The sequence below is a fragment of the Cheilinus undulatus genome, linkage group 7 (genome assembly GCF_018320785.1).
Source record: "Cheilinus undulatus linkage group 7, ASM1832078v1, whole genome shotgun sequence".
NCBI lineage: Eukaryota > Metazoa > Chordata > Actinopteri > Labriformes > Labridae > Cheilinus > Cheilinus undulatus.
The window spans coordinates 10,836,151-10,861,638 of NC_054871.1; the positions used below are offsets into that span (position 1 = coordinate 10,836,151).

General features: G+C 39.5%; 1 protein-coding gene across 3 annotated transcripts in view; it reads right to left on the reverse strand.

The window, feature by feature from the left end:
* Nucleotides 1-25,488, reverse strand: part of lrp8 (low density lipoprotein receptor-related protein 8, apolipoprotein e receptor) — a 319,636-nt gene that overhangs the window by 1,878 nt on the left and 292,270 nt on the right. Inside the window, exons 15-18 of one of the 3 annotated variants that reach the window (XM_041791395.1) lie at nucleotides 22,869-23,021; nucleotides 17,259-17,624; nucleotides 7,022-7,090; nucleotides 2,379-2,551 (exon numbers count right to left, since the gene is read on the reverse strand). In XM_041791395.1, coding sequence (XP_041647329.1) covers nucleotides 2,379-2,551; nucleotides 7,022-7,090; nucleotides 17,259-17,624; nucleotides 22,869-23,021 — 761 coding nt within the window. Of the gene's footprint in view, nucleotides 1-2,267; nucleotides 2,570-7,021; nucleotides 7,091-17,258; nucleotides 17,625-22,868; nucleotides 23,022-25,488 lie in introns of those variants that run through there. The other 2 variants (XM_041791394.1, XM_041791393.1) reach the window with 2 other exon arrangements.

The window sequence follows — 25,488 nt, forward strand, 5'->3', positions numbered from 1 at the left end:
ACCCTAACCTTTGGGGTTCGGGTGCCTAACCCTAACACTCATTTGGTTTTCCTTAGTTTGTGGATAAATTTAAATTTGTCCCTCCTCAGTAAATTTTGGATTTGCATTCATAAAATTCTGCTGTTGTAAAAAACAGCCACTTACCATAACCTCTGACAGTGACAAAAAATATATGTCCTTCAGTACGACTTGGATAACGTACATCACTTCTTGCCCCACAGTCAAGGTCGCCCCATTGTAGAGGTTTACAACAGATGAGCCCTGAATGCCCCTCCAAAGAGGTCTTCAGCCAGATCCTCTTGGTCAAAATTGCCAAAGCTCTGCTGATTTCATTGCTGGTGAGTTCAGAACTTCCGCTGGCATTAATGTAAGCACAAAAACTTAAGCGCGAGCTTGATGGAATGGGTTTCTGTGGCTGAGCTCCTGCATGTAAGCCTCGCATTACCAAGTCCAATGCCAAGCATTGGATGAAGTGGTGTAAAGTAGTGGTTCTCAACTGCTGAGTCAGGACCCAGAAGTAGGTAGCGGAGCTCTTTCCAGCGCCTGGAAAAAATTGTGTCAAAGTCTATAATGTATGGATGCATAAAGTGGACACACATCCATACTTTTTTTAATTTCACTTCATTTTCATGTGATAAAAACATCAGCTAATAAAGATTCCCACTTATTTATCTCATTTTGTTGGTATACCAAAATTGGTATTCCCATGGTAACAGAGCATTCATCAAAAAATTACCAAAAATTCCATGCTGTCCTAAGAAAGTGGTGCACAAATGAGAGGTACCCATGCATGTCCTTTGTAACGATGTGCTTTTAAGATATTTATTTTGTCTTGTGTCTTTGGTCCATTGTGTTTTGGTCCATCTGAGATCCAAGCTACAATATTTTTCATTAGATAAATACGTGCAGTTTAATTTTTTGTTGATTTGGGTCGCATTTCTCAGGTTTTGGTGAATCCCAATGTCCTACCAGTTAAGAACCCCTGGTGTAAAGCACAGCAACACTGGACTGTGGAGCAGCTGAAACATGTACTGTGCAGTGACGAATCACGCTTCTCTGTTTGGCAGTCAGTGGGCGAGCCTGGGTTTGGCGAATGCCAGGAGAACGTTACCTGCCTGACTGCACTGTACCAACGGTGACGTTTGGTGGGGGAGGGATAATGGTGTGGGGCTGCTTTAGATGGTTTGGACTAGGCCGCTTATCTCCAGTGAAGGCCAATCATAATGCTTCAGCATACCAGGACATTTTTGACAATGCTATGCTTCTATGTTGGTGGAGACAGTTTGGGGAAGGCCCTTTTCTGTTCCGACATGACTGTGCTCCAGTGCAAAAGCAAGGACTATAAAGACATGGTTTGATGAGTTTGGTGTGGAAGAACTCTGCTAGCACACACAGAGCCTTGACCTCAACCCCATCGAGCACCTTTTAGATGAACTGGAATGGAGATTCCAAGCCAGGGCTTCTTGTTCAATATCAGTGCCTGACCTCATAGATGCTCTACAGAATGAATGGGCACAAATTCCCACAAAAACACTTCAAAATCTTGCAGAAAGCCTTCCATGACGATTGGAGGCTGTTGTAGCTGCAAAAGGGGGGGCAAAATCCATATTAAAGTACATGTATTTTAATCTTTTCAGTGCCTTTTGGTGTATGAGTCAGGTGTCTGAATACTTTTGTCCATATAGTATGCTTTTCACCATGCACTTCTTTTCACTTTGACTGCATTAACACTCAAGCATGAAGGCCCTTCTGATATCGGACAAACCCTTATCCCTGCTGCTAAAAAACTTCTGCAGAATTCCTGCTACCTCATGGTACATATTTTAGACTCTCCAGCATCCCTTTTCCAAACATGAAACCTCTGCCTCTGCTGCTTTTGTAAACAAAGATGATATGTATCTGTGTAAGGAGTGTTATAGGGGATGGGGCCACAAAAGAAGAATATATACGCCTCCCAGTAACACACAAACACTTCAACAACCCCAAGAATGTATAAATAAATGGGATGGCGGGTTGGCAACAAGGATAAACATATGTACTGTATGATAATGGTCATGAAGGTGATATAAATGTGTATGAAGCTGTGTTGAAGGGCTCGTTTGTGAATGATTGGTGTTTTCTTTGAATTAAAACATGTGGGCGTGTGCGTGTTTAAGCCTGATCTTTCTTTTTCTCCACCAGGCTGACTTGAACATCAAACAGGCTTTTCCAAACCCCTGCGTATACTCCCTTATCAGAATTTTCCTTCCTTTTCTTTGCAGCCCGTTTCATTTGCCGCTGGAGAGCATGGGCGCCCCTGAGTACCAGTGAGAGTTGCTGTCTGTGATGCCGCCCCCTAGAGGAAGCGCTATGAATGGCTGACTGTGGCTGCCACTCACTGCTGGGTACACGTGGCCGATGGACTCGCTGTGCCGCCCAATGTGGATCTCGTCGTCGTCATCCTCCGTGGTCTTGCGGTAGACGGGGTTGTCGAAGTTCATGCTCTTGGTGTTCTTGCGCCGCCAGTTGCGCCAAACCAGGTAGCCGCCGGTGCAGAGCAATCCAATGACCACTGTGGCAAGGATAGGGACTGCATGTGTTTAACACACACACAACAACAACACACGGCGGGAGCGTTAACACAGCCCAGGGGACACAGAGCGGCGCTTTAAGCACTCACACAAACTCCACACACTCTCTCTTTCATTTACTGAAGGCTCACTGTTTCCTGTTTTTTTGTTTCAGCGTCATTTAAAATCATATTTGCACCTGCAAGATGCATTAGTAGAGGAGGGGGAATGAACTGAGTGAAAATCATGAACGCCCACATTGCTTTCACAAAAGCCTTAATGATTTCAAAGGAAATTCTTTGTTCATTTTGCTTCAACATCAAAAACAAGATTAGAAAAACCTTGTACCACAGAAATGTCTTTGTTCACATAATTGGTAATGGTTGTTTGTCAGAGTAAACCTTAAAATTGATTCTCCTATCTTAAACTAGACAGAGAATACAAGCTGCTTTGTATTTGAAGGGCCATAAGAGAACTTACGCTCTAATTTGACTGATAAAGGACATAAGGAGAATTGGCTTAGCTAAAGTCTGTAAAGATAACTTTATTTGCTAAAGCTCAACTATAGTGATTGGTGTCTTAGTGCAAAACAAAACAAAAATTCACATTTTTGGAGGCAGAAGGCAATATATATATGAGATCTTGTAAGACTACTTTAAAATGAATTACCTTGTACATGTATACATTTGTGCTAGTGTTTAGGATGCTACTTTACACAATAAATGCCAATGCCAGTTCATGCCATTTCATATGATGCCACACACTTAAGTCCTAACAGGTAAAATCAGCTTTCTACTGTTGTGCACTGTAGAGAAGCTGGAGGATTCATTGGCCCTCTCTAGTTAAATGAAAGGAAGTTGTTCTTTAACTGGATGCACTAGCTGATGAGTAGAGTTGAGTATCATTCAGTTTTTTCTGCTATCAGAACCAATCCTTTTAGAAAAAAAAAAAAGTTTGTTAACAAAAGCTGTCTCTGCATCGTAAATCATTCTGAGAAATATCTTCAAAAGATGCAATTGCAACACAAAAGTAAAGCAAATGGATGTCACTTTTTTATGTAAGTGGTTATGTTGTAGTACTCATTAACGGTCTTGGCCTTGAGGCCAGTCTCAAGACCACATTTTGACTTATGCTTGGACTTCTGAGCATTTTTACTCAGTCTTGTCTTGGTTTTGGACTGGCCAGACTTGGGATTTTTTTATCAAGACCGGTCGAGACCTGGACTGATCTGCTATTCTTCGACTTCATTAATGTGAGATTAAGAAGCACTTGCTAAAACAACAAACAGCTGCACCTGCAAAAACTCGGACATCAGTCCATCTTATGTCTAGTCAGAAATACCTCTGAAAACTTACTTTAGGCCTCATCCACCTGACAAATCTACATAGACATCTCATTTTCAGACATTTAAAATAGTTCCAGACTTGTCACTGGCTTTTAAATACATACAAGGATTGATTTTTTTTACAAGAAGTTAGTTAAATAAATGTGTTAAGATGTGATTTTTGCATGTTGTGCTTATTTTTATCTGTTGGATTTATTAAAGGAAAACTAAAATTAAAGAGAGAATGCTCTTTAACTGTTCAACCTTGTCATGATCTTTAAAATTTATTTTTATGGTCTTGGTCTTGGTGCACTCTGGTCTCAGGCAAGTCTTGGTCTTGGATAGTGTGGTCTTGAGTACAACAGTAGCAAGCGGCAAAACTTATATTGGTGTTGCATCAGAGACAGGAAACAAAATAAATGTCAGTCACTCCGTCCTTGGTAGAAAGACACACACACAGGCGAGATGTTTTGCCAGATGGCAAAATGATTGAAAGAAGTCCATGATCTCTTGAAATAAAACAAGTTCTCATAAATCAGCTGACATCTTTTGTGCCTTTCATATTGAGTTGTGTGATGTTGTATAGGGTTGTTAGGGTACTGAAATAAACGAGCAAAATCTGTGTTGTAATCCAATCTGGCAGGTATTGGATGTGTTAACGGTACCGGATTTCAATAATTATCCCTTCTGATGAGGAGACAAGCCCGAGTTGTTCTTCTACAGAACCCTACCTCAGAAAGAAAACCCAATGAGGCACAAATAGGCCAGCACTGTGGAACTGCACAGATTAACTAGAAAGGGAGGGATTTGCTCTACAGTGTGCTTGCATGCGGGTTGCTGCACAGACGAAGTATGTGGACTTTGAGGGTCAGGGTGGGATATGACAAAAACCTGCAATTTAAATAACCATCTCCATTTTTGTGCAGTTGTCAGGTGATGTAAATATGCATAATTTTGACATTATAACTATCACTGTGAAGATATAGCAATATTGGGGTGCTATTATCCGTTGAATCAATATGATATTAGTAAAATCTGAAAACAATGAGCCTTCATATGCATTTAAACATTATATAATCAATATTTTCTCAGTCTCAGTCATACAGAATGATCAAAAATCACACTAACATGAAAAACATGTATAATTTGCAACAATGAATGGCTACATACAAAAATTACACAATCACACACATACATTTAGGCGCATTGAAGACACATTAACACTCAAATCAAACACTCCAGTCACACACAAACACAAGCAGACCTACACATGCATGCACACAATCAAACCATGAGGACTGCTTTATTAAAATTTACAACATTCAAGTCCTGAAGCCAGCGATTTTAGTTTTTCAGCGAGGTTGCTCAGCTGTCATTAGCCTACTATCCTCATCTATTTGGACTACTGGGCTGTGATTCATAATTTTCTACCAGCCTGTGCTTAAAAAATGAACTGTCTGCTGTCTGGTATTTTTTGGACAGGGTCATGAGAGGGGAATGGACAGAGGAGAGGAGAGAGAATTGGATTGGAGGATTTTAGATAAGCTCTCCCCCCCACCTCTCATTACCATACGAGCATAACGGCCGGGCTGCCCCCGTAGGACCAAAGTGTTTTATGTGCATGCGTGTGTCTAAACAGCTAAACCAGAAGTGTGTCAATGAGTGGCGATAAAACAGGCATGTGCAGCGGTGTTTTATGTCTGTAGATGTGCCTGTCTCCTCTGTGGAAACCCCATCATCTAATTGCTCTTTTGTTGGATCGGCACTTGAGGTCCCTGTGTGACTGGCTTGGAAACCCCACATCTTCCTTTGTTCTCCTCTAAATGAAAAAGAAGATGAGCTTTTGTCTCATTTAGAACATTTTTACTCCAATTAGAGAGCGACGTAGCGGCACGACTTCGCCTAAATACTTGATAATAACGTGTGGCTGCTTCCCCCTCATGGAGCCGTGGGTGGGCGTGGTGCATTAGCCGTGGAAGTGGGTGCAGAAATCCGGCCCTTGTGGACCCCCTGACAATAATTAATATTTCAAAGCTGCCAAAAAATGCAGAATAAGGGGTTTAATTCATGGCTGCAATGCATAGCAGAAGGACAGAATGGGGGACAAGAAAGGAAGTGGTTAACAGTCTCAGGGGTTGTTTTAATGAGCTGATATCTCAGTCGTGTGAATGAAGAGGGAAAAAAAATGGACGATTTGGAGCTCCCATAATTTATCAAAGTCTTTAATATTAGGGATGAAAGAGATCTTGATTAGTGACATATGCTGCGACGTTTAGGTCATTTGCACATTCAGCTGATTTGCAAAGTTATGCATTAGCATTTAATATGTCCATTTAATTAGATTTCCATATAAATCAATGCTAATAGAAAAGATTAACCTTATTAAAGTGGCTTGATTGTAATGTAAGCAAGCCTTACAGTGTTTTTGTCCAACTAAAGCCAACAATAATGCTATTTCAGAGGTCGAGATTTTCTCTGCTCTGAGCCAAAAGCCTAATTTTATCTCATTAAGCCCTTTTTAGTCCTTTGATAATTCCTTTACTTACAAAAAATGATTTCAGTGACTGTATTATCATCTCTCAGCCCACTGGGTCGCAGAAATAGGTCACTGATTTCAGCTGAGCGATACTGTACGGCCATCAGAGTGGGAACAAGGGCTTAATAATGTTATAACAGCTGGTTAAATGTGATGACAAAACAGAAGCTGAATTCCCCATTTGCTCCAATCCCATTAATAATGATACAATGTGCACGCTGCAAAAGCCTGGCCACCGCTGACTGACGAGCTTACTGGCCCGTAATGGTTTTCTCTAGCCGTTGGCCAGGGGGCTATTGTTGGATAATACCACGGCTCAGTACGTTTTCTCAATTACTCAACTGTTATTTTACTCTGAAATGTCAGCGCCGAGGCTGACGCAGGACTTGCATGTTCAGGAGACACAAATCGGAAGTTTTAAATCTGTTCATTTATATCAATCAGGAGTGGATATAAACACTAGAAAACACATGCAAGTGCTCACTCACACAGAGCCACACACATGAAACACCAGATCCATGCAGGATTTGAGCGACAAGCGAGCAAGAAGGGAGAAGCAGGCGGGCGGAAAGCAAGAAGCAACACAGCGAGAAAGAAGTGAGGAGTACTCACCGATAGGAATGACTATCCCCAGAACAGCTACTGTGATGTTGTTACCTATGAGGTAGTGATCACTCGCAGCTGAGAAGAACAGAAAGAAAGGGAGAAAAAAACCAAGTCAGCAAAAAAGTTTGGATCCAAACACCATCCCAGAAGGCTTTGCTAGAGAGAGAAACATGAAATCGAAGCACCATATGCTGGTAAAAACACATTTTCATGAAATAGGAAAAGAAGAAAGAACTCATCTGATTTCACTTTGGGTTGCTGCTTTTTTTTACTGAATATGTAAATAAAAATGAATCACACCAGGATGCTATATAAATGCAATGAGATGTTTTCTAATACATGAGGAGACACATGCAATTCCAAGAAGTAATGCATCACTAATAAAACTGGAAAACAAATTTGTTTAAAGGATGCAAAACATCTGTCAGCAGAGGTCTGAAAAATTGGAGGTTCTCTGGCAGTGAACTTGAAAACATGACCTTGGATTTAAAGCCACTGGGCCTTATTCACCAGACACTCTTAAGGCAAAACTTCTTCTTATAATCCACTTATGCATAAGTTTTCTTATCTGCGATTTGTTGTTTGCTAAGATCCAAATCTAAGAACAATTAAGAGCATTCTTACACAGTGATATGAATGAATGCTGATATGACAGGATAAGATTTCTAATTTAACATCAAACAGCTCTCAAATATGCTTAATTAGGAAAGACACAAGAACATGCAGTTCTAGATGATATCTTACCGCATTTTTATGAATATTTCCCTTTAAATAATTAAAAACATGCACAAATGCATGGCTTCAACATGGCCAACTTTCAGTTTAACCAAGTAATGCTTGATCTTACCTGCAAAATGGAAAAGTTTGACATTTACAGGGGTGGAAAGCAACAAATTATATTTACTAACATTACTGTAACTTTCTAACTTTTTGTGTGCCTGCAAGCTTTAAACTTAAGATGTATTATAGGGAGTACTGTACTTTGAGCTTTTGTCCATTGTGTGAAACTGTCCGGTTGTTTGAGTCATGGCAGGCAGCAGTCCTAAGTAATTCACAGTCTGTTGTTGTTTTAGTTGATGATGATGAAACATCATATTTTAATTTTTTCAGGTACTCTTTCCTCACAGGATTTTTGTCATTATCACTTAATTAAAACAATAACACCTTCCTTCACACACGGATAATCAAATGTGTTTCAATGATGTACTGTCAATTCACGGTGTCAGCTTCTAAAATAATGTAGATTTCCACTGAATCATATCTACTCTGAAAAAAAAATCCCCAAATTTAACATTTTTTTTGATTCATGCATCTTTTTCTTATTACAATGTAATGTATGAATTTACTGATGACAGCGCTATCTGAACAAGTGATAACACAATATGGAAGTAGTGTAGATTTAATATCCACAACTGGTACTAAATTTATAATATAGTTTATAATTTTCGGGTTTTGTTCAAGGGCCTTTCATCCACTTTAAAACTTGAAGTCCAAATACAGGAAAATCTTGGGAGGATGTTCTTATTCAGTCTGCTGGAGGACTACGGCTTGGGAGAACATTTATTTTCTAGCAATCCAGCAAGACAACGACACAAAGCATACAGCGAAAGCTACACAGAAATGGTTTAAAGACAACAAGGTGAATGATCTGGAGTGGCCAATTCAAAATCCAGACCTCAGACCAATAGAGAATCTGTGGCTGGACTTGAAAACGGCTGGTCAGTCTTCATCCCGGTACAACCTGACAGAGATCGATCAGTTTTGCAAAAAAGAAAGGAGTAAAATTGCAGCGCCCAGATGTGCAAGCCTGGTTGAGACCTATCCACACAGACTAAGTATCAGCTTGAAGGGGGTGAATATTTATGCCGTCACTTATTTTACATTACATATTTTGTTTAACTGACAGTACTTTGTAGCAATCAGTTTTGACTCCGACATTAAAGAGTTTGTTGTAATGTTTTTTGGTAAAAAAGCCAAACTATATTGACCAAGATTGATTTAGAAACTCAATAAAAGGGTCAATATCCAAGAGGTTAGACACTTTTCACAGTCACAGTTTATTCAAATGAAAAGTTTACTTTGCCATTGTTGGCCTTTATTTCAAGCTGTGCTACATCAACTTCACAACCATCCAGGTATTTCTTATACTTGACATCTTGCTACTTCTCTTCTCAGTCCTGTGGTTCTTCTGTGTTTGCACACTGCACGGCAGTTTCATTCCTCTGTATGGCTAGTAAAAGAGAACTTATTATTCTTATTCATAAGTTTAGGAACAATTCAGCAGTTTAAGAACACACCATGAATCTAAAGCAGGTTTCTTTCAAAAATATTCTTCTCTAAACAAATTTAGAAAAAATCTTACAATAAAACTGGTGAATAAGGCTCATGGTTTGCATCCTAGAGACTGTTAACATGTATTCTAAAACTGTTGAAGCCAACTTTCTTTCAATTTATAACCTCAATAATTAGATTGTTGAGCTTGAAATTAACCCTGCTCCCAACACTCCTATTAGCAGCAGGCTAACATTTAGCCAAAGTGTGGTCAGATGGTTTTAATGAAGTCTAGTGAGGAAGATTAAGAGTATAGATCTGGTCTTGAATACTGATTGGCTAATTCTGGAAGGAGTGTGTGTAGCTGTCTGAAGGAGGCGGGCCAGATGGAATTTGACGGACAGGCCATTTAGATGTATTTTTGCTCATAAATGCAGTCATAAGGAGGTTAAACTGGCTTTCAGTGAGTGCAGGCATACACACACCCTGGTATTCAAGGGCCGTACTGTCACATAAAGAGGCACAGCAGGTGACCAGACTTCATGCTGAGCAGTGAAGCCTCAGAGTCCTGAGTCAGCAGAAGTGAATTTGGCTTTGAATAAGTAGGAGTGATGTCCAATGGGTGCTAAGACTCTGAAAGGAGGATTAACAGAATCTTATTAAAGCAGTTATGAAATAAGCAGGCCTCAAAAGGGACAGTAAAGAAAAAGAGGAAGAAATAAGTTTCAATTTCATTTAGAGTGTTATTATTAAAGAGGGTTTAAGCTCTAAAGAGTCTACTGTTTGTGTCTAAATATATCTTTATTAAAACTAAAATATAGCCATTTTATCATGTGTGTGCTAAGTACAGTTTATTCTACTAATTTTGGCTCCAATAACAGAGAGATTGCATCTTGAGACTTCCTGGTGCACATGACTCTTTGTGGCTAACCTAGGCATACACTGTGTCATTTCAGGTTGCTTCTGACCTGGTTGATTTAAAAGTTGTTTCAAATTTCATCCTGATTCTGTGTCAGTAGTCTTGTAGCCTGTGGGGTATACCTGCTGATCATGGCCCATCAGCTGCCTCTTACCAGCTGGTTGGAGTTCTGGCAACTTCAGGGCTTTTTTCCTGATCATGCCTGCACAAGCTGGCAGAGAGCATCTGAAAGCACCATGGCAACAGCATGCCTGTTTGATAAGTCCCCCAACCATGAAGGCTATGAATGAGTGAGACTCTGGCAGGAAATAGCTGCAGACCTCCAGCTGACAGGGTAAATTTGTTATAATTAAGCTTCCTAGTTAATTCCTGTTTACCGGTAATGCTGAATGTGTAATTGTGTGAGAGAACACGTTTTTGTGATGATGTCTGGATCTGAGCTGTGCTTAAGACAACTAAAATACACATAGATGAGGTTTAGCTCATTTGGTAGAGCAGGTGCTCATATACAGAGGCTACAATCCTCAGCGCACTGGTTGCAGGGTCAATTCATGACTTTAGTGCTCGTCTTCCCCCCTCTCTTTCCACATTTCCTGTGTCTCTTCAGCTGGCCTATCAAATAAAGGCATAAAACCCCAAAATAATCTTTGAAATATACACAGATCTGACCTCAGCTTTCAACTGTGTGAGAACTCTTGGTGTGCCTGACAATAAGACTTGTTAGCTTTGGCTATGCAATGTAAACAACTCAAATGCACATTTTAACAACGCATTTTTACAATCCTACTGTGTATGTCCACCGTTAAAAATGTTTTTGTTAATCTGTTAGTGTGAGGAAAAAATGCTGCTAAAAGGATGTCTAATCCAGTTCTCATTCCCAGGTCTTAACTTACACAATCTTATCAGTATATATATATCTTATAGGTTGTTCTGCATTATTCTGACTGAAAACATTAGATTTTCAGTCATAGAAAGTCATGAGATTTTTGTTGTGATAGTTCAATGATAAGTTCTGTTTAGACACAGAAACAACAACATCAAATATTACAGAAAGCATAGATCCATATTGTATTCTAATCTGTTTTTTTTTACCTCTTTGCTACCTTTACTTTTACTTTACACAAAGACATTTCAGTTCTTTTATCATAATAACTTGAATATTAAGACACCAGAGGCACTTCGTAAGTGTTAACATTTGGTGTCAACAAATAAAGAAGAATTTAATGAATTATAATCAGTCACATGCATCTTGGCAAGTGCAGGGGCTAATCTGTTACAAAGCAATCCATTACAGTTAAACTTTTATGGAATTAGTAACACAGTGCATTGGTATTGCAATCTAAGTCATCTGTTAGTGGTTAATTTTTTTCATAAAAGTATTCCATTAATGAAAGAAAATGGCCCAATTTCATTTTTCCCTTCTGTCACCACAAAAACACAAAAATAAATCTCTGTTACTAGTGCACCGTTTCTGTTTCTCTCAATACATGCATGTTGCTAGCATTTTTTAAATTAAAGAATGTTTTGGGTCTTTTTCCCCTATTCAAGAGGATAGCTGAAGAGAGACAAGAAGCATGGGGCCTCAGTATATGGGCACCTGCTCTACCAATCAAGCTAAATCAGCACCCATTGCAAGCTTTTTGAGCTATTGAGAGGGCACAGAAGTTGACATTATAATGTGGAATTATCCTATTTATGTGTATTTTTGGATGATATGGATGAGAAAAAACAGAAATAAATCTAAGTTCAAAAGCTCATGTTTTATTGTTTTTACAGAAATAGAGCATATGTGTCAAAGGGGAATGCAGTATTACGCACAGGTTGTGTGTAATACTGCTTTCCTCTATTTAGTAACTGTCAGATTGTAAGTATCTTAAAGAGATGTTAATTTTACCGCATCTGTTAGCCTACAGAAGCACAGACTATGGGCTGTAAACTTGACTTTAGAAAGACGGCAGAGTCTACTCATTTAGAGGTAGACTAACATAAAGCTGAGTATCATTTTTAAAACTGACACGGGATCATGATGTTGCAGTGGTTTAATTTTTGGTAATGCATTACTTTTGTCAGTATGCAGTGCACTAACATAAGTTACTTTTCTCAGTATCTAACACAACAATGCAATGAGTTACTTCTAAGAGGAGTGGTGCAAAGCACTGCTGTACTGAAGTTTTAGCTTTCTGTAGCCATTCCTTGTTTTCTGGCGTGCTTACAATGCACTCTAATTGAGCTAAATCCACAATTCTTTTTTTGTATCATTTCATTCTGAAACTCTTTCAGCAGTTTGAGTCTATTAAATGAGATGGGTTTCTTCCAAGTTCACTGTTTCTGTAGGAGAGAAAACTGCTTTTGTTTCATTAGACAGCTTTGGTTTAAAACAATAACAGCGGGTTTGGGAAAAACAAAGGAAGGTGATTCATGAAACAGACACTTCTGAACGTAAGCTTTAGGAGTCTTGTTTTAGGCAAGTATAAAAGGAAGGATGCTTAGAGCAGACACAACTTTTTCAAATGTTTATATGTGTCGCTGATTATAGTTTTAAGACTGACCGTCTTTACCCCCTAAAGGCGAGACAGTAATTTCTAGCTTTGTCTACAGTTGCGGAAATATCAATGAATAATTTCTGCCTTTAAGAGCGAAGGTTCCAGTCCTTAAGAGCCTAGATGTAGGAGCTTTGTGTACCAGCTGTGGTTTATCTTTTATTCCTCAAACTCCTGGCTCTTCCTCGCTCCACCATGCCAGCCACAGTGTGGCACCATGGGAAACAGCTGATGCTGGCAAACCTGACAGTGTGCACTGAGTTGAAAATCATAACACATGGCCCGTGGGTTTGGAGACGTGTCTTGTTCGTGTCCCATTTTCTCATCTGCATCTGCTCCACCTCTCATCTGGAGCACTTGTGGTTGTAGTGAGGAGGCAGACAACTTCAGAGACCAGAGGAAACATGCTCTTGCATTTTAGTTACTCTGAAAAAAGCTTGTCAGCCCTCTCGGTGATGAGTCTAGCTGTAGCATCAATTCTTCTTAATTCCCATAAAATCACGTCTTCTCCTGCGTCGCCTTCATCCCATCCTTTCTCATCCCAAATTCAGTTTTACCCCCCAAAAGTGTGTCACTTAATAACTCCACACCTCCCTGCTCAAGAGCTAAAATGTCACCTTCTTTCTTGTGCTCTGTTCACTTTCCCCCATAGCCTCTGTATTGTATCTCACTGTCCATTACATTTAACAATCTTTAGTTTTACTCCTCTCCTTTCATCTCACTCATTTCCCTGCCCTCTCCACGTCTCCAATCCCCCTTTACTCCAGCTCACACACCCTATTTCATCATCCTTCCTTTCTCATTTTCCGCTGCAAAGCTCTTGCAACTCTGGTCCTTCTTCTCCTGGTTTCTCAATTTAACAGAAACGTCTGTGATGTAAATGCAATGTAGTAAAATATGAGTTCAAACGCAGTACAACAGCTTCAATCGTTCTCACTTGCTGACCACTTTTTTCCCCTTCCCTCCACTTGTTCTGTTCATATTTTATTAAGTTGTGAGCAGAAGGTAGTGTCATTAAAGTATCAGGAATGACCTCACACTCTCCTTAAATGTTAGAGTAACTGCATGAATCATGTACGAGGTTCAAAATGCCTGAAACTATTTTTATTTCTAAAACCTTTAAAAAACAAGTCTGGTTATTTGACTGCACTTCTGATATTTGTAAAACAAATAAATAGAAAAGAGAACTTTATTTTACCACTGTAGGCTATGTTTCTAGCCCTGTGCTAAGCTAAAAGCTAAGGGAAGGTGCTATACTGCATGTGGATACTTGATATCCTTTGCCCAGCAAAGTGTATTGAAAAGAGTTTTACACTGATTAGTTGTTTTGCCCCTTTCACTTAAAACATTTCCTGAGGAATAAAGCCTTAAAACATCTAATAATATTATAAAGATAGTTGAAATTTTGCTAACTCAAACACTCTGCTAACAAAAGGTGACCACACATCACGATTTGATTGTGCCCGTATGTGTCTCCTGCCCAAACAAAAATCTAAAAAACAGTATTTTTTTTTTATTTGAAGAACCCAGACCTGATTTCAGTCTATTTAAAATACAAAACACTTCACCTTGCCTGCAACACTCTGCATTTGTCTGTAAAGATATCATTAATGCTTTGTATGTGCATGTGGTGGTCAATCTTGAGGTACTTATATGGACAGGGTAGATTGTGCAGTTGAGTTATGCTTGCTGTCATGTTGGAAATGAAGTCATCATTTTGCATCAAGCTCAATGAGAGTTAGAACTTCAAAAAGTACCAAGCCATGAAAATGCTGCACTTTGACCTCTTCTGCAAGAGGCCTAGTGATGCTAACATACAAAGTGTATCAAAATGAGGAAAAAACTGGATATAGAACCGTTAGGACCTACTTTAGTGAGGCAAAAACCAGTGACAACAATCTTAAATGGGCTGCTCAGGAGGAAATCTTTGTAAAGAATCTCAATCTGTATATATACTATACAGACTGCACCTTATCTAAAACTGTATTTTAGGCTGAAGAAGACACATTACTTGTGTTTTTCAATTTCTGTTTATATTTTTTTAGATACTATTTATATTTCTTGGCCTATCTCTCGTTGAAAAAGAAAATGAAGTTCAAAAACAATGTTACTGTTGACCTTGGGGAAAACGTTTTCTCTGGGTCGCTCTCCATGGTGCTGAAAGGTGCACTGATGAAAATCCAACTGTACCAGGGGATCATACACGTAGGTTTATGATAGAGTTTAAGTGTTCCTGTTTGGCAGGTTTAAAAATATTTATTCACCATATAAAAGCAGCCAGTCAGCATGTTTACATAATGCTAAATAAAGTTAATTTATTATATTGGTGAAACTAAAATTTGACCATTAAACAACATGACAAGAAGTTAGTCCAACTGAAATCTTACCAGGTCAGATTTTCTCAAGGTTGGACTTAAGGCCGAATGAACAGGGAAACAATCTAATTGTAATCTATTTTCTTTACAATACTGCAATTATGATTTAGTACTTGTTTTTTTAAGTTCCACATATTATAGATTTTTTTCACCTAACACATGCAGACATTATATATTATAACCTACTCAATGAAAGATAGGTTACATATACACTGTTCTGCCCTGTAAGCTAGGCATAGATGTTAGGATGGAAACAGATAATGCGTGATATAAAAGATGTATCTTTATCCACTTCAATCACAGTAGAAACTCGGCTGATTAGTTTAACTTAGGGCCTTATTAGCAATTATCATGACAATACATGGTTTGTCTATCAAGTGTGCTGTTAACATGATAATCTAGAACTAATACAGCTGAATGATTTTGAAAAAAAAAAATCAAATTGTGTTTTTTATTTACTCATACTGCAAATTCAATATGAAAAATTGTGTTGGGAGTGATCATTTTCATTTTGATTAAGAAAAGTATCTACAAAATAAAGGAAAGGAGGATTCTGCAAAGTATACTGTAAAAATGACACTTGAATGTTTGCATGATGTGCAGAGTATAAGATCTCTGATACAAAAAAAAGTCTGCAGTAAAGCGGTGTTTTGACAAGCATTCAAGGTTAAAGAAACACGCACCTTTTTCAAATTGAAAATTCCATTTTTGCAATTTTGTGATTTATCTAAATTTTGATTAATTGCTCACTCTTAGTTAGAATAACTCAGGGTCAGTCTGCTCTTGCTTGTATATACCTCTATCAGCCTCAAACTGGACTACATGTTTTGAGCTCCACAGCGCCTGTGTTGGGCTTTCACTGGAAGTAAAACAGCATAAATGCATAAAGAGAAAGCCAAGAAACCAACATTAGGGTATCAATATGGCATTCATAGAGTGTATGGAGCTGTACTGGCATCCATGTTGCACCTTGCTTACTTGTTTACTGATTGGGAAGAACGTCACCTATCTTGATTGCAATTCTAAATGCAGAAACCCCTTTCTGTGCCCCATTTGGAGATCTTGCTGTAAAGGATGTCATCTGCAAACTATCTACACCTCCTGCTTTAGATGCACTGCCAGTGTTAAAACACAACACATATGGAGCTGCTATATGGTATATGAACAACTCTACATTTTATTATTTTTCTATCTTTGGGCTTAAAGGATCCTGCTGTGACAGTGAATTCAGCATCAAAAGAACTGCATATGTGCACATTTCGAGACATAATAAAGGATGAAAAGGGATAAAAATTTAATCTGTTTGAATGTGTTTGCTTTCTGTGAGGAAATATGACTTGGGAAGCAGTAGCTGCCTTGACAGTTTGACAGTCACTCCTATCTCATGTTAATGTCTCTATGTAGCTTAGGCCACAAAGATTCAAGCCGAGAGCTGAAGATACTGATTTCTACAACAAAATAACACCACAGCATGTGGTGCCGAGCACAGTGGTTTATCAATTTTTGCTTCGCCGTGCTATCAAGGATTCTACTATGCTGTCAAATACAATTTCAGTCTTAGCATGGCTTTGTAAACCATTGTTACTGCTGTTATATTCTGCTGTCATTGTTTGTCTGGGCAACAAACTGTAAAGTGGTGATTTTCTCCTGCGCCAGTAGAGCTTGATTGGTGTGAGGATCGAAAATGCTGCCAGTGGAAGAGAAAAGAAGGAGAAAGAAAGGAAGACAAAGAGAGTACGCAAGGCTGTCAGAAAGTGAGGATGAGTGATGAGAGGTGGCAGGTGAGAATGGAGAGGACTGTCGTTTGTTAGTTCTGACAGCTTTGTTACTAGCCGCTCATGAGGGACCAACTGCACGCCGACCACGATGCACAAGCCAGAGAGAGAGAGGGAGAGAGTTTGGTTTTGGAATAAAGAGGAAAGCAGTGAAGGAAAGAGGACAGTGGAAAGACAGATGGTCAGACAAAGAGATGGAGAATCCACAGAGAGAGGAGGGAAACTGATGTAAGTGGTGGTTTTCAGCTCCCTGCTGCAATAATGACAGGTGGTTACACTCGCAGAAGAACACATACACAGCATGCAAACAGTCACTTCATACACAGTCTCATTCCTATGCACACATCTCTCCATGATGCTTACCTCTGTGGGAGAGGTTACCGTTGCTCTCTCTCTGAATGGGAGCCACAGGGCCCAGCAGGGGTGTGTGTGTGGAAGTGGAGCTCTGACTTTTCATACTGGTCGTCTCTGTGCTCGTTGCATGAGGATGAGCTGTAGACGTTCTCCTGGGGGTCTGATGAGGGGACGGTGTTGTCAGACGTCTGGATGTCGGCCTGGGCGTCGTAGCGGGAGATGTAGTGGGCGAGCTTGATGTTGTGGTTGTAGGGGGAGCTGTCGTAGTGGGGAGAGTAGTTGTACTGGTTGTTGTAGGGCTTGTTGTGGTTGTAGGAGGAGGTGTAGTGGTGGTGGTGGTGGTGGGAGCAGCCGTTGTGGTCGTTCTTGGCCGAACTGGATGAGAAAAATAGCAAGAAGGGTTAGGATTTTATCACTTGAAGATGCTAACTGCTAATAAATGCCTACAAGTAGAGTCAAAGTGTTATGGCTGTGTTCATTAATATACAGAAGGTGATTAAAGTAACACAATAACAAGATGCCACAGTTTTAAAATGATAAAACAGTTTTAAAGTGATAAATCACTGATTCATGACAAATGTTATTTCAAAACTTTGATATATCATTCACAAAGACCCAACATTAGTCCACAATATACACAGTAGGGCTGATTGCAATTAAGGCCCATAAGTTGTGCAGCTATTACTTTTATTGCAATTAAATGCATGCTTTTTTGGTCCCTTTAAGCACACTTTGGTTAAGTCACTGTGGTGTCTCCCTGCAGCCACAATGGTGTAAAGAAAGTCCACCACTACACCTAAGGTTGTTTTTACTCCTGATAGTCCCGGGTACCCGGTTCATTTTGGAACTCAAATTGCGACATTGTTGCACTTTCCTGTGGTTTGGTTCACATTCACATTACCGTTGATAAAACGAACCAAACAATACGTTTGTGGCGCTGACTTTCCAAACAGTGAGTGTTGAAGAGGAAAAGGAGACCTAGAAGATGATGAAACCAGAAATCCATCTCCTTCTACAGGTCTTTCTAGCCACATAAACAACAAGAAAACACAGAATTTATGCTGTCTTAGGGTTTCTGCTTTTGCATTGGGGCATTACAAGCAGCCAACGATGGGGTGAACTGTTCAGCATGTCGGTCTTTACATGAGGCGAATAAATCATGCTGAAGAAAAAGGCAAGCTAACATGAGCGAGAGACTACAACGTGCTGCCATGGCTTCAGATGCCAAACGAGGTACCGACATGTATTTGAGTCTTTTAAATCACACATATACATCTGTAAATCATTAGGCTTTATGCCACTTCATGCCTTTGGTTTACAAGTTGGTTCGCTGTGCTTTCACACCTGAAAACAAACTGCAGCAGGGTTCATTTGGAAGCAAACCGAGACCCCTGTTTTTGAGCGGACCAGAGTCCACTTGTTTGGTCTGCATCAGAGTCCGTGTGAGCTTTCACACCACTCCAAACAAACTGGACTATTCGGGAAAACAGACCTGAGTTCATTTAAAGTGGACCAAACAGCTCTGGTGTGAATGCACCCTTTATGTCTCATTTCACTTTAAAAAATTGCAAACAGCTCAGTTTTCAATTCAAAAGTCATCTGTGCACCTAGTGATATCAAACATTTGTATTCACTGTTCCCTTACATCCTTTTTAATCCATAACAAGTTCCTTTTCTGTGGTTAAGATCATGTCATAACCTGCAGTCCCCTTTAAGTTTTGTGTTTTTGTTCAAAATAAAAGGTCTGTTTTCCAACAGGAAGCCAATTACCCTTAGTTTAAGAAAGTACAGAAATTCAAAATGAAACAAAAGCAGTTTTAAAGGCAAGACAGCAGAATTTCAAATGGGTTAAATCAATTGTCATTTAACTAGTACTGAATTCTGACATCAGTGTCAGCAGTGTCTGTTTACACTTTTTATTGGTTTCAATGGGTAAAACCCACTGACAGATGTCAAGGGTGGCCATTGGGACTGATTGATGAAAAAAAATTACAATGATGAAAAATGGAGATAGGAAGGTTTTATGGTCTGACACCAACGATTTGTAAGATAAAACATTATTTTGTGTCATATCTTGGAATTTGGCCTAAAATCTTCAGCTTTAAAAAGTAACTGTAGGTTTTTCTCTGGTTGTAAAGAGGATTATGCAAGAGCATGAACTCCTAGAGCTGGATCAGAGGACTTTTTCACCATGTTTAGCTCTTTATGTACCCTTGTGTGACCTTGTGCTGTTTTTAAGATTGATACAAAGTAGCAATGTGAAAGAAATCCTCAGATTTATTCTGCAAAAAAGATGAAGGCTCTTTTTGGTATGGTTTATTATCCTGAATGGACTTGAACTCAGTCATATTTACAGAAGGCTCAAGTAGAAAAACGAATGAAGTTCTTTGAAATTACTGATTCATTTTTATTCTAAATCATAACAAAACAGCCCATCCACTTCAGCTACTATTATTTAAGTCCAGTATTGGCTACTGTCAGCCTTTAAAGGGACTGTAATTATGATTGATCTGAAGCCAACTCCTTCAGAGAATAGAACATCTGTGCCAATCGTGATGCTATCTTGAGAAGTGGGTCAGAAATTTCCCAGCTTACCTGTGTCCCTAGCTTACTTCGTTTATTACACTGACCTTATTTCACCGCAGAGTCGGCCCAAGAAGTTCACTCACCGCATTTCACAACAGCTAAGCTGCTATCCTTAATGAACCTGTTGTGTTTTCTACTCTCTGTTCACACGAGTGAGGGAAAAGGAGCTCACTCAGAGGTGGTGATGTATGTAGGCTACCATTAAGAGAATTCCTCTGAGACTGAATGGAGGAGTAAAACATGGCCACAGAGCATGCAGTGAACATTTGCACTTACATTTTTGGAGCTCCCAGAGCAGTACATGCATTTCTGCTGAGCACTTATTAAGGTTTAATGAAAAGGCTTTTGCATTATGCTGCTCCTAATTTATGTTTTAGTTATGTCAGCTGGCGGTGCTGCTTGTCACAATAATCAGGGTCTTAATTAAGCTGAACTTTCAGCCTTATTATTACTCATTAGAGGTCATTTTATAGAAACCAATGCCCTGTACAGCTGTTATGAATAAGATATGAGCGATAGCAACCAAAAAGTGTTCCTTTTTTGTGCAAGGCCGTAAACATGTTAAGTTCTGCTCTGATACTGTTCATTTTGGTCATTATGTCATAACATATACTTGCATATTTTTTGTAACAGCCAATACGCATGTTGGATTGTGCTGTGAAGCTAGTGGGGTTGTAAGGGCATTGAATCACCTTTGGAGCAGCCTAAAGTGGCTGTTTGAAGGACTGCAGGTTTTTTCACCTCTTTATTGGCTCATTTCCAACCTTGGAGTTGCTGCTTTGCATGGTGAATTCACCATCTGGCTACAGTAAGACGTTCTAATGCTGAGACGTTTTATGGAGATTCTGATCTCCTTTTCCAGCAGGACTTGGCATCCGACCACAATGAAGCCTAAACTGCCAGAATCTGGTTTGCAAAATGGGCAGATTTATAGTTACTATAGAGTCTACCATTAAAGTTTGGCTTGTCTTGCATTGGTCTTGGTGATGCTCAACCTCCACAGTGTTTAATATGCAAAGGTGCACGAGCTTAGGGGAGTGGTTCTCTTAGAGGACACTCACTCTCCCACACTTTGAAAACCCCTGCCACAGAGACTCTCTGGTAAAATGTCTAGAGGAAGATGAGAGACACCAGACTCAACAATACAGACAAGCTGAAGTCACCTATCAGAGCAACGTGGGCTTCATAACACACCAGCAGTGCCACAGACTCACTGCCTCCATGCTATGTTGCAAAGATGCAGCAATTTGTGCAAAAGGAGCTCCATCTAATTACTGGGTGCATAAATAAGCATTATTTTCCAGAAGTTCAACATTTCATTTCATTATAAATCACTTTGTTGGACTGATGTTTTGTGATATTCTAATATTCTGAGATAGCGTTTTTTTCCCATTTTTGTAAGCTGTAATCATCAAAATTGAAACAAGAAAAAATCTTGAAATATTTTAGTTTGTATGCCATGAATCTACAATACACGTAAGTTTCAATTCTTGAATTAAATCACGGAAAAAAAAATGTTATATTTTGATTTTTGAGATGCACCTGTACATTTTGCAACATTTTGAAGAATATTTAGCCCGGCAACAGACTAGATGACTTTAACCCTTTACCTACTGCCATAGCGCCGGCGCTCTGTTTAATATGTCCGTAGTATTATTACCGTAACTCAATCAAAGTTTGTCCGATCAGAAAAATTCCAACGGTGTTGGAAAGCTGAGAATTGTTGGCATGCACACATATATGGCTCATTATGGCACTTGCAACAATATGACAAGGGCATTCATAGCAAAACACCAGTTTTGTATTGTTCTTCTTTTAAAGTTCAAGTAGTCCTGGGAAAAAAGGGACCAAAGCTTTCAGACTTACAGCCATAATAACAAAATATGTCCAAATCGCCATTTTAAACTCAGTAGGTAAAAGGTTAACCCCAATGTAGGCCAGACTTGCCTCTGAATGATAGAAGAGGCATCTATTTTTTTAAATTATCCTCAGGTGTTAGGTGTCAATATTTTCATCAATATAATTATTTTTGTGGTCCATATTGCATCTGATTCTCACTTATCTGGAACTGTAAATATCAGGCATATTTAACATTTCCAATGCCAAACTGTTTGTAACAGACAACGCACAACAATTAGAGCAAGCTGACCAGGTAGCGTCACCAACCAGATACAGGTACTTTTGCAGCTCATGGAAGCAAACACAACCGTAGTATCTTCATAGACAGGACTTTTCGTGCCTTTTCTTGTTTGTTGCAACTTTAAAGCATACCAGGACAGCCAGCTGAGGATGTTGATCATCCTCCATGTTTGTTTTTCTTCTAAAGGCACGCCCAATCAGGTGAGTTTCTGTGAGATCTTGTGTGTGGGACATCTCCTCTGTGATACTACACAGAAAGGTGTGGTGTTGGCTGAATTGTGATTAAGATGGATTGTGATGTTAAAAAATCTGTTCAAACCATTTTTATTTCTATTACATGTGTCTATGTCACATTTTAAAACCGGTTAAGATAAGAAAATAGTCTCGTGTATAGCCAGTCTTGCTTACATTTTTGGGTTAGAAGGCATACATGGTTAATATGAGCAGCAGAACTTCAGCTGTAGCTCAAACTATTAAGGAATGAGATGGTCTTGGTCTGTCTGTTCAGGTTGAAGTACCTAAATTAAATCTGACATGACAGGCTGAGATTGGAGTTATCATACACGAGTGGAAAAAGGAGTCCTTCCTTCCTAGAATAGCATGAGAAAAACTTCCCTTAGTCATCCATGCATACATCTAGATTCTCCCCTCCAATATACCAGATAGTTTCAAGTGGAACATTTATTTAAAGATATGTTTAAATATTTCATTACGAGGTGAACTTTAAGCAGAGCTGAGAATTAAACCAGTGTAATTTGCTCATGACCTGGCACTCCATCATGTCTCTGTGGGTACAGTGATGTAGACTTCATGTGACACTCCTCAGCACCATCCTGTTAATTAAAAGAGCGTCTCAAGGACTGTGATGGATCGCTCAGAGTGTGACTGACTTACCTATCGCACAGCGCCTCATGTCCGGGCCCAGCTCCATGCCGTCAGGACAGGCACAGGTGTACTTAGGGGAGTGGTCTGTGATCTGAGGAGCCTTCAGACAGAGGTATTCACAACCGCCGTTAGGCAGACTGCCCATGTTACAGGTATCTGGAGCTGGAAGGACAAAAGAAGACAGAAAACAGATGGTTAAAAAAGGCTGGGGCAAAAAAGACTAGTATATTTTACCTTGAATTTAAAAAACGGCTCATTTTAGTTAATAATTCTATATAAAATGCTAAACTTTCAATACTAACATTAACAATTATTTGCTGTTTTCTCTAAATGTCTGGGATTAAAATCATAAATCAGACCCAGTACAAGCATAAGCACAGTCAGCCAGAACATTTTTTGGTCTTGTAAAAAGAAATCATTGCCCATAGTACATAAGTGATGACAAAATTAAACTTAACCACAAAAAACCCAAGAATATGACTTGGTGAAACATATGATGTCCTTATGTTCACACAGTTTTTTTCTGCTGTTCTGGACCTTAAAGTTACAACTTTTCATTTTTGCCTTTTAGTCTTAAATCCAGTGCCAGGTGGGCTTAACCAACAAAATCACAAAAGGTGACAAGTTGAGACCACTTAAGTTTTTGTTAGAAAAATGATGCAGTTAGGACCCTAAATGGAAAAAAAAAACACAACAAAACAAAGACAAAACATGTCTAAAAAGCACACCATTGCTGAAGGACAGGCACGCAAAAATCCTGTTTTACTCCATTTTCCTGAGACATCATGGAAATTTAATAATTCCTCATATTAGGAAATAAGCTTTGTTATCCAAAAGAAAAAGATATGAAGAAGTTGAAATCTTCAGACAAATACGCAAGTGTACTCACCAACATAGGAAAATCTAAAAAATGCATGTATGAATTAAATGTCCACTCAGGGCTTCCGTACATAGACTTTTTTCATTTCACACACTCATGACCCACTAGAAAGAACTTTTGGATCCCAACCCAGCAGTTGAGAACTGCCTTAAACATTTACACTGGCATTTTTGTTAGTGTTACCCTCAAATTCAGGGGTGTCCCAACTTTTTCCACTGAGGTCCACATACAGAAACATATAAAGATGGTGGGGGGGACTTTCATATTCCTCATTTTAAGGATATTATAGTTAGCAAGACAAATCTAGTGCATTACCACCTATGATCTGTGCGATATGAACTGTGCAATACAGTTTTTAAATTTGTTTTTTAGTCTACATTCTAAAAAACAAGTCCAGGGGTTACTGTGTGTGTTGATGGAGAGAGTAGATGGCCTTTGGAAAGAAACTGTTCATGAGTCTGGTGGTATGGGATTTAATTGACCTTTATCGCCTTGCTGGGGGCAGAAGGGCAAGTAGGTGACATCCGGGGTGAGAAGTGTCTGTGATTGTGTTTTTTTGCTCTTGAATGGTAACGGATGTTCGCAATGTCCTAAAGTGAGGCAAGAGGGCAGACAGTAATTTTTTTCTGCTGTTTCTCTCTGTAGGGCTTTTTGTCTGCTGCTGAGCAGCCTGTGTAGCACACTGTGAGGCAGCATGTTAAAATGCTCTCTATGGCAGAGTAGTAGAAGGCCACCAGCAGTCTCTCACTGAGGCTGTTCCTCTTTAGGACCAGGAGAAAGTGCAGGAATGCAAGGCCTTTGGTGTTAGTGGACCAGGAGAGGTTGTCCATGATTTTGCTATAAACGCGGAGGCTGGGGGGGAGGAGGTTAAGCTTTGCAAGCAGCAACAGTGTGGTGCATCAGCATTAATGCAAGCAGGGATTAGTAAGAAGTGCATCTGACATATTAAAGTGGACTGCTGTGTTGAGTGAAACAGCTGTGATTGGCTGTGGGAGGCAATAATTGGGATCAGCAGGCCATCAGCTGATCACAGCTGGGTGTATGACTACTGTGTCCTGCATGAGCAAACACTGAGCTTCATTAGTGCATAATGTCATCCTAAATCTGAAATTCTGTCCAAACTAAAGCTATATTTTGGCTTAAAAATAGCTGATGGTGTGTTACGGTAGGTTTACAGTATGCTACATCAGCTGCAGCCGTCTTGCTTGTTCTCAAATCCACCTAAACGGCTCTGAAACTTCCTCAAATCAGGTAAACTGTTGTGATTTCCTCGACCTGAATAGTTTGGACGTACGCCTGCATGAACCGAAGGAGAACACATTCATCTGTCAGGGCAAATAAAACATGATCTTGCAGATTCCTCTGATTCCTCAGCTCTTCTTACAGTTTTACTCAGGGAGCTATGTTTATTCCATTACCTTTTTTTCACGGCCCACTGACGAGATGTTTAGCTCAAGGCGAGGAATGTCTAAACTTTCTTTTTTTAATCTCAGCACTCAAATGAAAAATTTACATTTGGGTTTCCAAAACCTGAGACTCAGCCTGGTGGAGGAACGCCGCTACTCTTGTCATGTGGGGAAGCACCAGAATTAGGTCAGATGGTGGTCGATTCTGCCTCCTGACATGTGCATAGTTCTCCAGAGCAGCACATCAGAAGATTCATCAGCTGTCAGAGAGAGGCAACATCACTCACTACACACAGTCAGGTTTTAATAAGCTAGGAGCACACTGTGTGCTTGATGTACAGTA